The 12,549-nt window shown below is 39.0% G+C and overlaps 1 protein-coding gene across 2 annotated transcripts in view; it reads right to left on the bottom strand.

The window, feature by feature from the left end:
* Nucleotides 1-3,291: 3,291 nt before the first annotated feature.
* Nucleotides 3,292-12,549, bottom strand: part of DHX40 (DEAH-box helicase 40) — a 53,834-nt gene continuing 44,576 nt past the window's right edge. For both annotated transcript variants that reach the window (XM_030881766.3, XM_030881765.3), the window contains exons 16-18: nucleotides 8,384-8,453; nucleotides 7,850-8,078; nucleotides 3,292-6,450 (exon numbers count right to left, since the gene is read on the bottom strand). In XM_030881766.3, coding sequence (XP_030737626.1) covers nucleotides 6,311-6,450; nucleotides 7,850-8,078; nucleotides 8,384-8,453 — 439 coding nt within the window. In that variant the 3' untranslated portion in view covers nucleotides 3,292-6,310. The remainder of the gene's footprint in view (nucleotides 6,451-7,849; nucleotides 8,079-8,383; nucleotides 8,454-12,549) is intronic.

Below are 12,549 nucleotides of genomic sequence, written 5' to 3' on the forward strand. Positions count from 1 at the left end.
CGCTGCTTGAGAGAGCTCCAGGGACGGGCGCGAGCCGTGGCTAAAAGTGCGGAGCCCAGAGACAGACATGAGACGCTAAGGCCGCTGCTGCCGCCACCAGGAGGCCTGTGTGCGAACACAGGTCACTAGCCACACGCCCTTCCGGGGAGCCTGTGCAGCCCGCCACTGCCAGGGTCCCGGGATCCAGGAACAACTCCCCCGGGAGAACGCACGGCGCGCCTCAGGCTGCAACGTCACCCCGGCCTCTGCCGCTGCAGGCCCGCCCCACACTCCGTGACCCTCCCTACCCCCCGGCCTGAGTGAGCCAGAGCCTCCGAATCAGCGGCTCCTTTAACCCCGTCCTGTCTGAGCAAAGAACAGACGCCCTCCGGCGACCTACACGCACAGGCGGGGCCAAATCCAAAGCTGAGCCCCTGGGAGCTGTGAGAACAAAGAAGAGAAAGGGAAATCTCTTCCAGCAGCCTCAGAAGCAGCGGATTAAAGCTCCACAATCAACTTGATATACCCTGCATCTGTGGAATACCTGAATAGTCAACGAATCATCCCAAATTAAGGAGCCCTGTGGATGAAAGGCTCTTGGGGCTGCAGCCAGGAGTCAGTGCTGTGCCTCTGAGGTGGGAGAGCCAACTTCAGGACACTGGTCCACAAGAGGCCTCCCAGCTGCACATAATATCAAACAGCAAAAATCTCCGCGAGATCTCCATCTCAACGCCAGCACCCAGCTTCACTGAACGACCAGCAAGCTACAGTGCTGGACATCCTATGCCAAACAACTAGCAAGACAGGAACACAACCCCACCCATTAGCAGAGAGGCTGCCCAAAATCATAATAAGTCTACAGACACCCCAAAACACACCACCAGACGTGGACCTGCCCACCAGAAAGACAAGATCCAGCCTCATCCACCAGAACACAGGCACTAGTACCCTCCACCAGGAAGCCGACACAACCCACTGAACCAACCTTAGCCACTGGGGACAGACACAAAAAACAACAGGAACTACGAACCTTCAGCCTGCAAAAAAGGAGACCCCAAACACAGTAAGATAAGCAAAATGAAAAGACAGAAAAACACACAGCAGATGAAGGAGCAAGATAAAAACCCACCAGACGTAACAAATGAAGAGGAAATAGGCAGTCTATCTGAAAAAGAATTCAGAATAATGATAGTAAGGTTGATCCGAAATCTTGGAGATAGAATGGACAATAGAATGGACAAAATGCAAGAATCAGTTAACAAGGACCTAGAAGAACTAAAGATGAAACAAGCAACGATGCACAACACAATAAATGAAATTAAAAGTACTCTAGATGGGATCAATAGCAGAATAACTGAGGCAGAAGAACGGATAAGTGACCTGGAAGATAAAATAGTGGAAATAACTACTGCAGAGCAGAATAAAGAAAAAAGAATGAAAAGAACTGAGGACAGTCTCAGAGACCTCTGGGACAACATTAAACGCACCAACATTCGAATTATAGGGGTTCCAGAAGAAGAAGAGAAAAAGAAAGGGACTGAGAAAATATTTGAAGAGATTATAGTTGAAAACTTCCCTAATATGGGAAAGGAAATAGTTAATCAAGTCCAGGAAGCACACAGAGTCCCATACAGGATAAATCCAAGGAGAAATACGCCAAGACACATATTAATCAAACTGTCAAAAATTAAATACAAAGAAAACATATTAAAAGCAGCAAGGGAAAAACAACAAATAACACACAAGGGAATCCCCATAAGGTTAACAGCTGATCTTTCAGCAGAAACTCTGCAAGCCAGAAGGGAGTGGCAGGACATATTGAAAGTGTTGAAGGAGAAAAACCTGCAACCAAGATTACTCTACCCAGCAAGGATCTCATTCAGATTTGATGGAGAAATTAAAACCTTTACAGACAAGCAAAAGCTGAGAGAGTTCAGCACCACCAGACCAGCTCTACAACAACTGCTAAAGGAACTTCTCTAGGCAAGAAACACAAAAGAAGGAAAAGACCTACAATAACAAACCCAAAACAATTAAGAAAATGGGAATGGGAACACACATATCGATAATTACCTTAAATGTAAATGGACTAAATGCTCCCACCAAAAGACACAGATTGGCTGAATGGATACAAAAACAAGACCCATATATTTGCTGTCTACAAGAGACCCACTTCAGACCTAGAGACACATACAGACTGAAAGTAAGGGGATGGAAAAAGGTATTTCATGCAAATGGAAACCAAAAGAAAGCTGGAGTAGCAATTCTCATATAAGTTATATATATATATATATATATGTAAAAAAAAAAAAAAAAACTATATAGACGAAACTTTCAAACAACTCAGTAGCCCCTATTATCTCTCTCCCCAAGGGCAGAAGGGTCATTACTGCCACTGAGGGACAGTGAAATATCCTCCTCATTGCCAAATTGAACCAATCCCCTCTCTTATGGGTGATCATAGCGAGGGTAAGTACACTAAGCGAATCAGGAAAAGAGATTGCCGGCAGGGATGTCTGCAGACAAGGCGTGAAAGAGCTCTTCTCTAGGTTTTACCAGGGCAATCACATTAAGGGAAGAGAAACTTTCAATCAACTAGAATGAAAAGGTTATTATCCCCGAAGTCCTCTTTTTTCACTTGGTTACAATTAAACATCATGGGTTAAGAAGAAGAAGGAAACTAGCATTTGAACACGACAGTGGTCTAGGCACTTTGTTCATGTGATCTCATTTGATGTCATAATAAATACTGTAACCTAGAAAAAAAAAAAAAATAAAAAATAAAAAAATAAAAAACATATAACTGGACCCACGCAGTTCAAACCCATGTTGTTCAAGGATCACCTGTATAGGAAAAAAAAAAAAGCACCATTCTGCAACCATAAGAATAAACTGATTCAGGCAAGAATCATCAGTTGATGATAAAAACAGAGGGTAATAATTTATAAGGAACAGGCTATTTCACATAATCTCAAAGTATCTCTCCCACAAATTACTTATTAATTATAAGAATAACTAGACTTGGGACTTCCCTGGTGGCACAGTTGTTAAGAATCCGCTCGCCAATGCAGGGGACACAGGTTCGAGGCCTGGTCCAGGAAGATCCCACATGCCATGGAGCCACTAAGCCTGTGTGCCACAACTACTGAGCCCGCGTGCCACAACTACTGAAGCCCACGCACCTAGAGCCCGTGCTCCACAAGAGAAGCCACCACAATGAGAGGCCTGTGCACTGCAACGACGAATGCCCCCCCCCCACTCACCACAACTAGAGAGGGCCTGAGTGCAGCAACAAAGACCCAACGCAGCCAAAAATAAATTAATTAATAATAATAAAAAAGAGAGTAACTAGACTGAAGAAATCAAAAACACCCTAACCAATTAATCAAAATTAATATCAGCAATAAGGGGCAAATACCATGTACCTCCAGATTTAATGCCTTGGGAAAGACAGTGTATCACTTATGCAGTATTCCAGTCACAAATGCAAAACCATGAGGAAAACATTAGAGAAATCCAAATTGAGGATATACTATAAAATAACTAACCTGTATTATTAAAAAATGTCAAAACTGTTATTCAAATGTTAAATGTGAAAGACAAAAAATACATGTAGGCAAGGACATGGAGAAAAGGGAACCCTTGTACACTGTTGGTGGGAATGTAAGTTGGTACAGCCACTATGGAAAACAGGATGGAGGTTCCTCAATAAATTAAAAATAGAACTGCCATACACCTAGCAATTCCACTTCTGGGTATTTTTCTGAAGAAAACACTAATTTGAAAAACTATATGCAACCCTATGTTCATTGCAGCATTGTTTATAATAGCCAAGATATGGAAGCAACCTAAGTATCTATTGATGGATGAATGGATTAAGAAGATGTGGTATATATATTTACAATGGAGTATTAGCCATAAAAAAAAAAAAAGAAACCTTTCCATTTGCAACAACATGAATGGACCTAGAGGGTATTATGCTAAGTGAAATAAGTCAGAGAACGACAAATACCGTATGATTTTACTTATATGTGGAATCTGAAAAATAAAACAAATGAACAAACATAAAACAGAAAGAGTCATAGATACAGAGAACAAACAGGTGGCTGCCAGAGGAGAAGGAGGAGTAGGGGGATGAGTGAAATAGGTGAGGGAGACCAAGAGGTACACTCTTCAGGTCTGTACCTTCAGAGGTACAAAATAAATGAGTCATTGGGATGAAATGTACAGCATGGGGAATACAGTCAATAATATTGTAATATCTATGTATGGTGACAGATGGTAACTAGACTTATTGTGATGATCATTTGGCAATGTATAGAAATATCAAATCACTGTGTTGTGCACCTGGAAATAACACAGTGTTGTAGGTCAATTTACTCCAGTTTACTTTTTAAATTATTTTTTAATTGAAGTATAGTTGATTTACAATGTTTCAGGTGTACAGCAAAGTAATTCAACTATATATACATACATATATATTCTTTTTCACATTCTTTTCCATTATAGGTTATTATAAGATACTGAATATAGTTCCCTGTGCTATACAGCAGGTCCTTATTGTTTACCTACTTTATATATAGTAGTGTGTGTCTGTTAATCCCAAATTCCCTACACTTCAATTTTAAAAAATGTTAAATGCGAAAGACAAAGACAGAAGACCTTTTCTAGATTAAAGGAGATTAAATACAATACACGATTCTTGACTGGATCCTGAACTGGGGGAAAATGCTATAAAGGACATGATTGGGAAAACTGATGAAATTATAGATATAGACTATAGATTTAGAATGTGTGCTTAATAAAAACTTACTGAAATAAAAGAGCTGTAATTCCAAGAATCCACATACACCCCCACCACGTCTAAGGAAATGCACTGATACATACCTGGGAAGAGAAACTGATAGGACTAATGTGCTGAAACAGTGTCTTGAGCACTGAAGGTTAGAAGAACAAATTAACAATGCTAGGAATGTTCCAAGAAACCATCACCACTCACCTTACTTCAAGAACAAACATGGATTTGGGTCCTCATGTGATTTTTCAATAAAGACTTCAAGTTTCTAATATTGAACAGAAAATTGTTTAGATGCCAAAGGAAGTAACTGCGAAAGAGTGAGTTATCTATTAAAATTTTAAATTCTTAAATTTTACAGAAAATATCTAAAAACACACATTATACTGCCTTTTGAATTTGAACGACACTAATAGCTTTATTTAACAAACATTGACTACTATGTGCAAAGCACTGTGCTAGGTGCCATGAAAGATACAAAGATGAAAAAGACATAGTCCCTGCCCACAAGGAGCGTATAATCTAGTGGGGGAGACAGACAAATACACAAATAACTAGAATACAAGGCAGTAAACAACAGAGTGGACAAGTGCTGAGTGTGGCCTGAGTGTGATACTAACTAGCCTCAAGGTTCCAATTTGAAACACTGGTGATGCAGTGTTGGCTGCTTTGAAAATCCATTTCAAGATCGGCGTAATAGAAGTTTAAATGGTCCTACCCAAGCAGCTGGAGGCAAGAGAGTAGGCCAGGTGGAAGGGCTGTTTGAAACACTGTCACACCTACATACATGGTGCTGATACAAGTATGTAGGGACAGCTAAAAAAAGAACATATATATATCATCTGTCCTTTGGTTAATGGCTATAGCTACTGTTTTAAACAATATACTTTTATATAAAAAGGAATTTGTATAATCCCAGAAAAATCAACTTAAGGATTAATATTAATTCAACAAAGAATCTTGCCATAGGCAATTTTCTTATTTACTAATTGATTAAGTCTTTTCTCTAAGTATCTATAAAGCTCTGTAGCAATTAAACGGTTAGACATCTAAGTATTGCTCAGTAAAAACCTCTTTTATGTTCAGCCTTCAGAAGGGAATGGTCACATACCTGATAACCTGATATAATACTATTCTAATAGCAACAAGAAGGCCTTAAAGAGATTTAAGGAAAATAATTTTTAATGCTTCAATGCAAATGGAATACACGCTGATTAAATACAATTCAATGTTCTTTGAAAATATCTCACTGACAGCATTTGATACCAGTTAAGGCCAGCAAAATTGAAGTGAGGAAAATATCACATATATTGTCTTTCATTGGTTTCATGTATCATTTCCTATGACTATGGCAGCTCAATCTTTTCTTTGAAAATTCCATTTATTGGTACTGATGAGCTTTGATTTGCTTTTAACTCATATGCTAAAAACAGCTGCTGACCACTTCCTCTTGGTAGTGCTGTCTGACATAAATGGCAAAGCAGAAGCACATTTTCTGGCTGCTTTTCCTACTTCCTGAATTGGAGGGTTCACTGCTTAGCCTGTTTCCTTCAGGGTGTCACTGTGATCCTGGGACCTCTGCTGCTTTCTCTCAAGGAAACGAGCACGTGCGTCTGATATGGATTTATCATCATTTCTTCTTTGCATTTTCTTTAGGACTTCTTTTGGTATTCCATCTGAAAACATTACAAATTAATCCAATAAAATTTTAGTTTTGAGTTTCAGTATTAGAAACGTTAAGAGAAAGAGATGCTCTGATTTTTTAATGTTAAGGGGAAAAGAAGGAAATTAAATTTTGCCCTTTCAAAAGAAATGATATAATTGATGGATAAAAATAAGAGCATAAAAGGACTTCCCAAGTGGTCCAGTGGCTAAGACTGCACACCCAGTGCAGGGGGCCAGGGTTCAATCCCTGATCAGGGAACTAGATCCCACATGCTGCAACTAAAAAGATCCTGCGTGCCACAACTAAGACCTGGGGCAGCCAAATGAATGAATGAATAAATAAATAAAATAAGAGCATAGAGGTCTGAGGAGTCAGAAAAATTGACCCTAAGTCAAACATGTAGTGTGGTTATACACTACAACAAAACAGAGTAGTTAACATTTCCAATGACCTTGGGCAAAATTCCCCACCATTCTATTTCTCAGTGATGTTAAATAAGGATAATACAATTTGCTCCATCAATCAGCCTCAAAAAGCTTTACTGAAAAGCTCTTTTTATTTGTGAGCTGAGAATTAAGCTTTCTGTCCTAGTTCAGTACCACAACAGTTTATGCCTCACAACTAGGGACCTAACATTTCAAGGAAAAATCTCCTGAAAAAAAAAAAAGGATGTTCTGCAGTAATAATTCACAAAATTTTATAAACAAAATAAAAATAGTAAAGCACTACTGGGAAGCAATATGGCATAATAGTTAAGAGTAGAGGCCACAGAGTCAAATTCCTTGGATTCAAAATCCAGATTCACCAAATATTAGCTTTGGGATTTTCAGCAAATTATTGTATACTGCTAAGTATTTCCTCATCTATAAAGTAGGGATATGCAGTTACTTCACAGAGTTATTGTGAATATTTAATGGGGTAATGCAAGTTGTTAGCATGTGGCAAAAAAGTTCTATAGATATTGTTATTAATAATGTTGCTGGGGCTTCCCTGGTGGCGCAGTGGTTGAGAGTCTGCCTGCCAATGCAGGGGACACGGGTTCGTGCCCCGGTCCAGGAAGATCACACATGCCATGGAGCGGCTAGGCTCGTGAGCCGTGGCCGCTGGCCCTGCGCGTCCGGAGCCTATACTCCGCAACGGGAGAGGCCACAACAAGTGAGAGGCCCGAGAAATGCAAAAAATAATAATAATAATAATTAAAATAATAATAATAATAATGTTGTTGAACAGAGGGGTTAAGGAAAACATGATTAACTGGAAGGAAAGAAGGAAGTCAAAGTAAGTCTGAGACTCATGACAACTCTTTGCTTTTCTGAGGAGACAGAGCCAGAATCTAAGCTCTGTAACAGTTTTTCTGTAATTATATGAGAATTTGGACACTTATGCTCTAGAACAAGCGATTCACTCACCCTTTAGATGCTTTACATTTTCCTTATTGGTCCACCTCCTTCTTGCATCTTCTCTCATTTCACGTCGGGCCACACTGCTCAAATCATGTGCATTAAATTCATGCAACTTGGGTAACAAGTCTCTCACCCATTCATAACGGATTGGACACACAATTCTTGCGTAGACTTTGGTGGTAACTAATACCTCATGGAAAATGATCCATTCAAGTTTGGTTTCCTGTTCATGAAGCTACACAAAAGAATTCATTTAAGGATGATAATTCAATAACCTGCCTTATTGCACATTAGACCAACCAAATACCAACAGCCCAAACTCTTCTGAATTAATTTCTATATTCTTCAATCAAACAGGAGGCATAGGCCAACCAATACCTTTATGTAATATAGATATATGCTAAACTTATCCTCAAAAGAGAAAAGTAGAAGACATCTGTATATTATTTATTCCTATACCTTTACAAAAGGAAGAAATTCCTACACCTTCCTTTACAAAAGGAAGAAATTTCTTCCTTTTATTAAAAACAAGGTACTTACTGCTGAGGAAGGATGAATGTGAACTGGGCTTCCACGCCCATCCATTGTGCAAAACGTTCTCCCAACAGACCTAAGAACCAAAAAACCAAAGGATAAAGACAAGAACAGTAAAAGCAATGAAATAAGTTTAGAGCACTAAATAAGTTTCACTGTAGAGCACTAACGATGAAAAATTATATGTTCTACTACAAAGATTGCTATAAGCAGAGGTTTATATTTATTCAACTGTCACTATAACTTCTCTACCAATTGATCTTTTTTTTCTTAATCAATTAATTAATTTTTGGCTGCGTTGGGTTTTCATTGCTCCGCGCAGGTTTTCTCAAGTTGCGGCGAGTGGGGGCTACTCTTTGCTGTGTGCACGTGCTTCTCATCGCGGTGGCTTCTCTTGTTGCAGAGCACAGGCTCTAGGTGTGTGGGCTTTAGTAGTTGTGGCACATGGGCTCAGTAGTTGTGGCTCATGGGCTCTAGAGCGCAGGCTCAGTAGTTGTGGCACACGGGCTTAGTTGCTCTGCGACATGTGGGATCTTCCCAGACCAGGGCTCAAACCAGTGTCTCCTGCATTGGCAGGCAGATTCTTAACCACTGCGCCACCAGGGAAGTCCCCTCTACCAATTCATCTTAAAACTAATGATACAGGGAATTCCCTGGCAGTCCAGTGGTTAGGACTCTGTGCTCTCACTGCCAAGGGCCTGGGTTTGATCCCTGGTTGGGGAACTAAAACTCCACAAGCTGCGCGGTGCAGCCAAAAAAAAAAAGAACTAATGATACAACTTAAATAGTCATTTTAATTAAGTATAAACATTTCTGGTCAATAAATAGCAATATTAACAATAATATTGTATTTGTGCTTGAGAATTTCCAAAATGCTTTCATAATAAAACCTCAAATAAGCCTATGAGTTTTGAGAGCCAGGTACTTTATTAAAAGCTCAAAACTGAGATTCAAATAAATTAGATAGCTTTCTCAAGTCAAAGAGCTAATGTATGATGAGGCAAGTCCTAAACATAGGTCTTCTGACTTAAATACAGTATTCTTCACATTATATTATGCTACATCTCCTTTCAAGGGTATAGGTAATTTTCACTATTCTAAAATGTGATAATTAGAGCAGAAGCAAGAAGAACTACAGTCCTGCAGCCTGTGGAACAACAACCACATTCACGGAAAGATGGACAAGATGAAAAGGCAGAGGGCTATGTACCAGATGAAGGAACAAGATAAAACCCCAGAAAAACAACTAAATGAAGTGGAGATAGGCAACCTTCCAGAAAAAGAATTCAGAATAATGATAGTGAAGATGATCCAGGACCTCAGAAAAAGAATGGAGGCAAAGATCAAGAAGATGCAAGAAATGTTTAACAAAGACCTAGAAGAATTAAAGAACAAACAAACAGATATGAACAATACAATAACTGAAATGAAAAACACACTAGAAGGAATCAATAGCAGAGTAACTGAGGCAGAAGAACGGATAAGTGAACTGGAAGACAGAATGATGGAATTCACTGCCATGGAACAGAAAAAGAAACAAGAATGAAAAGAAATGAAGACAGCCTAAGAGACCTCTGGGACAACATTAAACACAAAAACATTCGCATTATAGGGGTCCCAGAAGGAGAGAGAGAGAGAAAGGACCCGAGAAAATATTTGAAGAGATAATAGTCGAAAACTTCCCTAACGTGGGAAAGGAAATAGCCACCCAAGTTCAGGAAGCTCAGAGTCCCATACAGGACAAACCCAAGGACAGACACACCAAGACACATAGCAATCAAACTGGTAAAAATTAAAGACAAAGAAAAATTATTGAAAGCAGCAAGGGAAAAACGAAAAATAACATACAAGGGAACTCGCATAAGGTTAACAGCTGATTTCTCAGCAGAAACTCTACAAGCCAAAAGGGAGTGGCATGACTGTGATGAAAGAGAAGAGCCTACAACCAAGATTACTCTATCTGGCAAGGATCTCATTCAGATTCGACAGAGAAATGAAAAGCTTTACAGACAAGCAAAAGCTAAGAGAATTCAGCACCACCAAACCAGCTATGCAACAAACGCTAAAGGAAACTTCTCCAAGTGAGAAACACAAGAGAAGAAAAGGACCTACACAAACAAACCCATAACAATTAAGAAAATGGTAACAGGAACATACATATCGATAATTACCTTAAACATGAATGGATTAAATGCTCCAACCAAAAGACACAGGCTCGCTGAATGGATACCAAAACAAGACCCATATATATGCTGTCTACAAGAGACCCACTTCAGACCTAGGGACACATACAGACTGAAAGCGAGGGGATGGAAAAAGATATTCCATGCAAATGGAAATCAAAAGAAAGCTGGAATAGCAATACTCATACCAGATAAAACAGACTTTAAAATAAAGAATGTTACAAGAGACAAGGAAAGACACTACATAATGATCAAGGGATCAATCCAAGAAGATATAACAATTATAAATATATATGCACCCAACATAGGAGCACCTCAATACATAAGGCAACTGCTAACAGCCATAAAAGAGGAAATCGACAGTAACACAATAATAGTGGGGCACTTTGACACCTCACTTACACCAATGGACAGATCATCTGAACAGAAAATTAATAAGGAAACACAAGCTTTAAATGACACAACAGACCAGATAGATTTAATTGATATTTATAGGACATTCCATCCAAAAACAGCAGATTACACTTTCTTCTCAAGTGTGCACGTAACATTCTCCAGGATAGATCACATTTTGGGTCACAAATCAAGCCTCAGTAAATTTAAGAAAACTGAAATCATATCAAACATCTTTTCTGACCACAACGCTATGAGATTAGAAATCAATTACAGGGGAAAAAAACGTAAAAAACACAAACACATGGAGGCTAGATAACATGCTGCTAAATAACCAAGAGATCACTGAAGAAATCAGAGAGGAAATCAAAAAATACCTAGAGACAAATGACAGTGAAAACACGATGATCCAAAACCTATGGGATGCGGCAAAAGCAGTTCTAAGAGGGAAGTTTATACCAATACAAGCCTATCTCAAGAAACAGGAAAAATCTCAAACAATCTAACCATACTAAAGGAATTAGAGAAAGAAGAACAAACAAAACCCAAAGTTAGCAGAAGGAAAGAAATCAATGAAACAGAAACAAAGAAAACAATAGCAAAGATCAATAAAACTAAAAGCTGGTTCTTTGAGAAGATAAACAAAATTGATAAACCATTACCCAGATTCATCACGAAAAAGAGGGAGAGGGCTCAAATCAATAAAATTAGAAATGGAAAAGGAGAACAGACACCACAGAAATACAAAGCATCCTAAGAGACTACTACAAGCAACTCTATGCCAATAAAATGGACAACCTGGAAGAAATGGACAAATTCTTAGAAAGGTATAACCTTCCAAGACTGAACCTGGAAGAAACAGAAAATATGAACAGATCAATCACAAGTAATGAAATTGAAACTGTGATTAAAAATCTTCCAACAAACAAAAGTCCAGGACCAGATGCCTTCACAGATGAATTCTATCAAACATTTAGAGTAGAGCTAACACCCAACCTCTTCAAACTCTTCCAAAAAACTGCAGAGGAAGGAACACTCCCAAACTCATTCTATGAGGCCACCATCACCCTGATACCAAAACCAGACAAAGATGTCACAAAGAATGAAAACTACAGGCCAATGTCACTGATGAACACAGATGCAACAATCCTCAACAAAATACCAGCAAACAGAATCCAACAACACATTAAAAGGATCATACACCATGATCAAGTGGGATTTATCCCAGGGATGCAAGGATTCTTCGATATAGGCAAAACAATCAGTGTGATACATCATACTAACAAACTGAAAAGTAAAAACCATATGATCACCCCAAAAGATGCAGAAAAAGCTTTTGACAAAATTCAACACCCATTTATGATAAAAACTCTCCAGAAAGTGGGCACAGAGGGAGCCTACCTCAACATAATAAAGGCCATATACAACAAACCCACAGCAAACATCATTCTCAGTGGTGAAAAACTGAAGCATTTCCTCTAAGATCAGGAACAAGACAAGGATGTCCACTCTCACCACTATTATTCAACATAGTTTTGGAAGTCCTAGCCATGGCAATCAGAGAAGAAAAAGAAATAAAAGGAATACAAATTGGCA

This window comes from Globicephala melas, chromosome 20, assembly GCF_963455315.2.
Source record: "Globicephala melas chromosome 20, mGloMel1.2, whole genome shotgun sequence".
In the NCBI taxonomy this organism is placed as follows: domain Eukaryota; kingdom Metazoa; phylum Chordata; class Mammalia; order Artiodactyla; family Delphinidae; genus Globicephala; species Globicephala melas.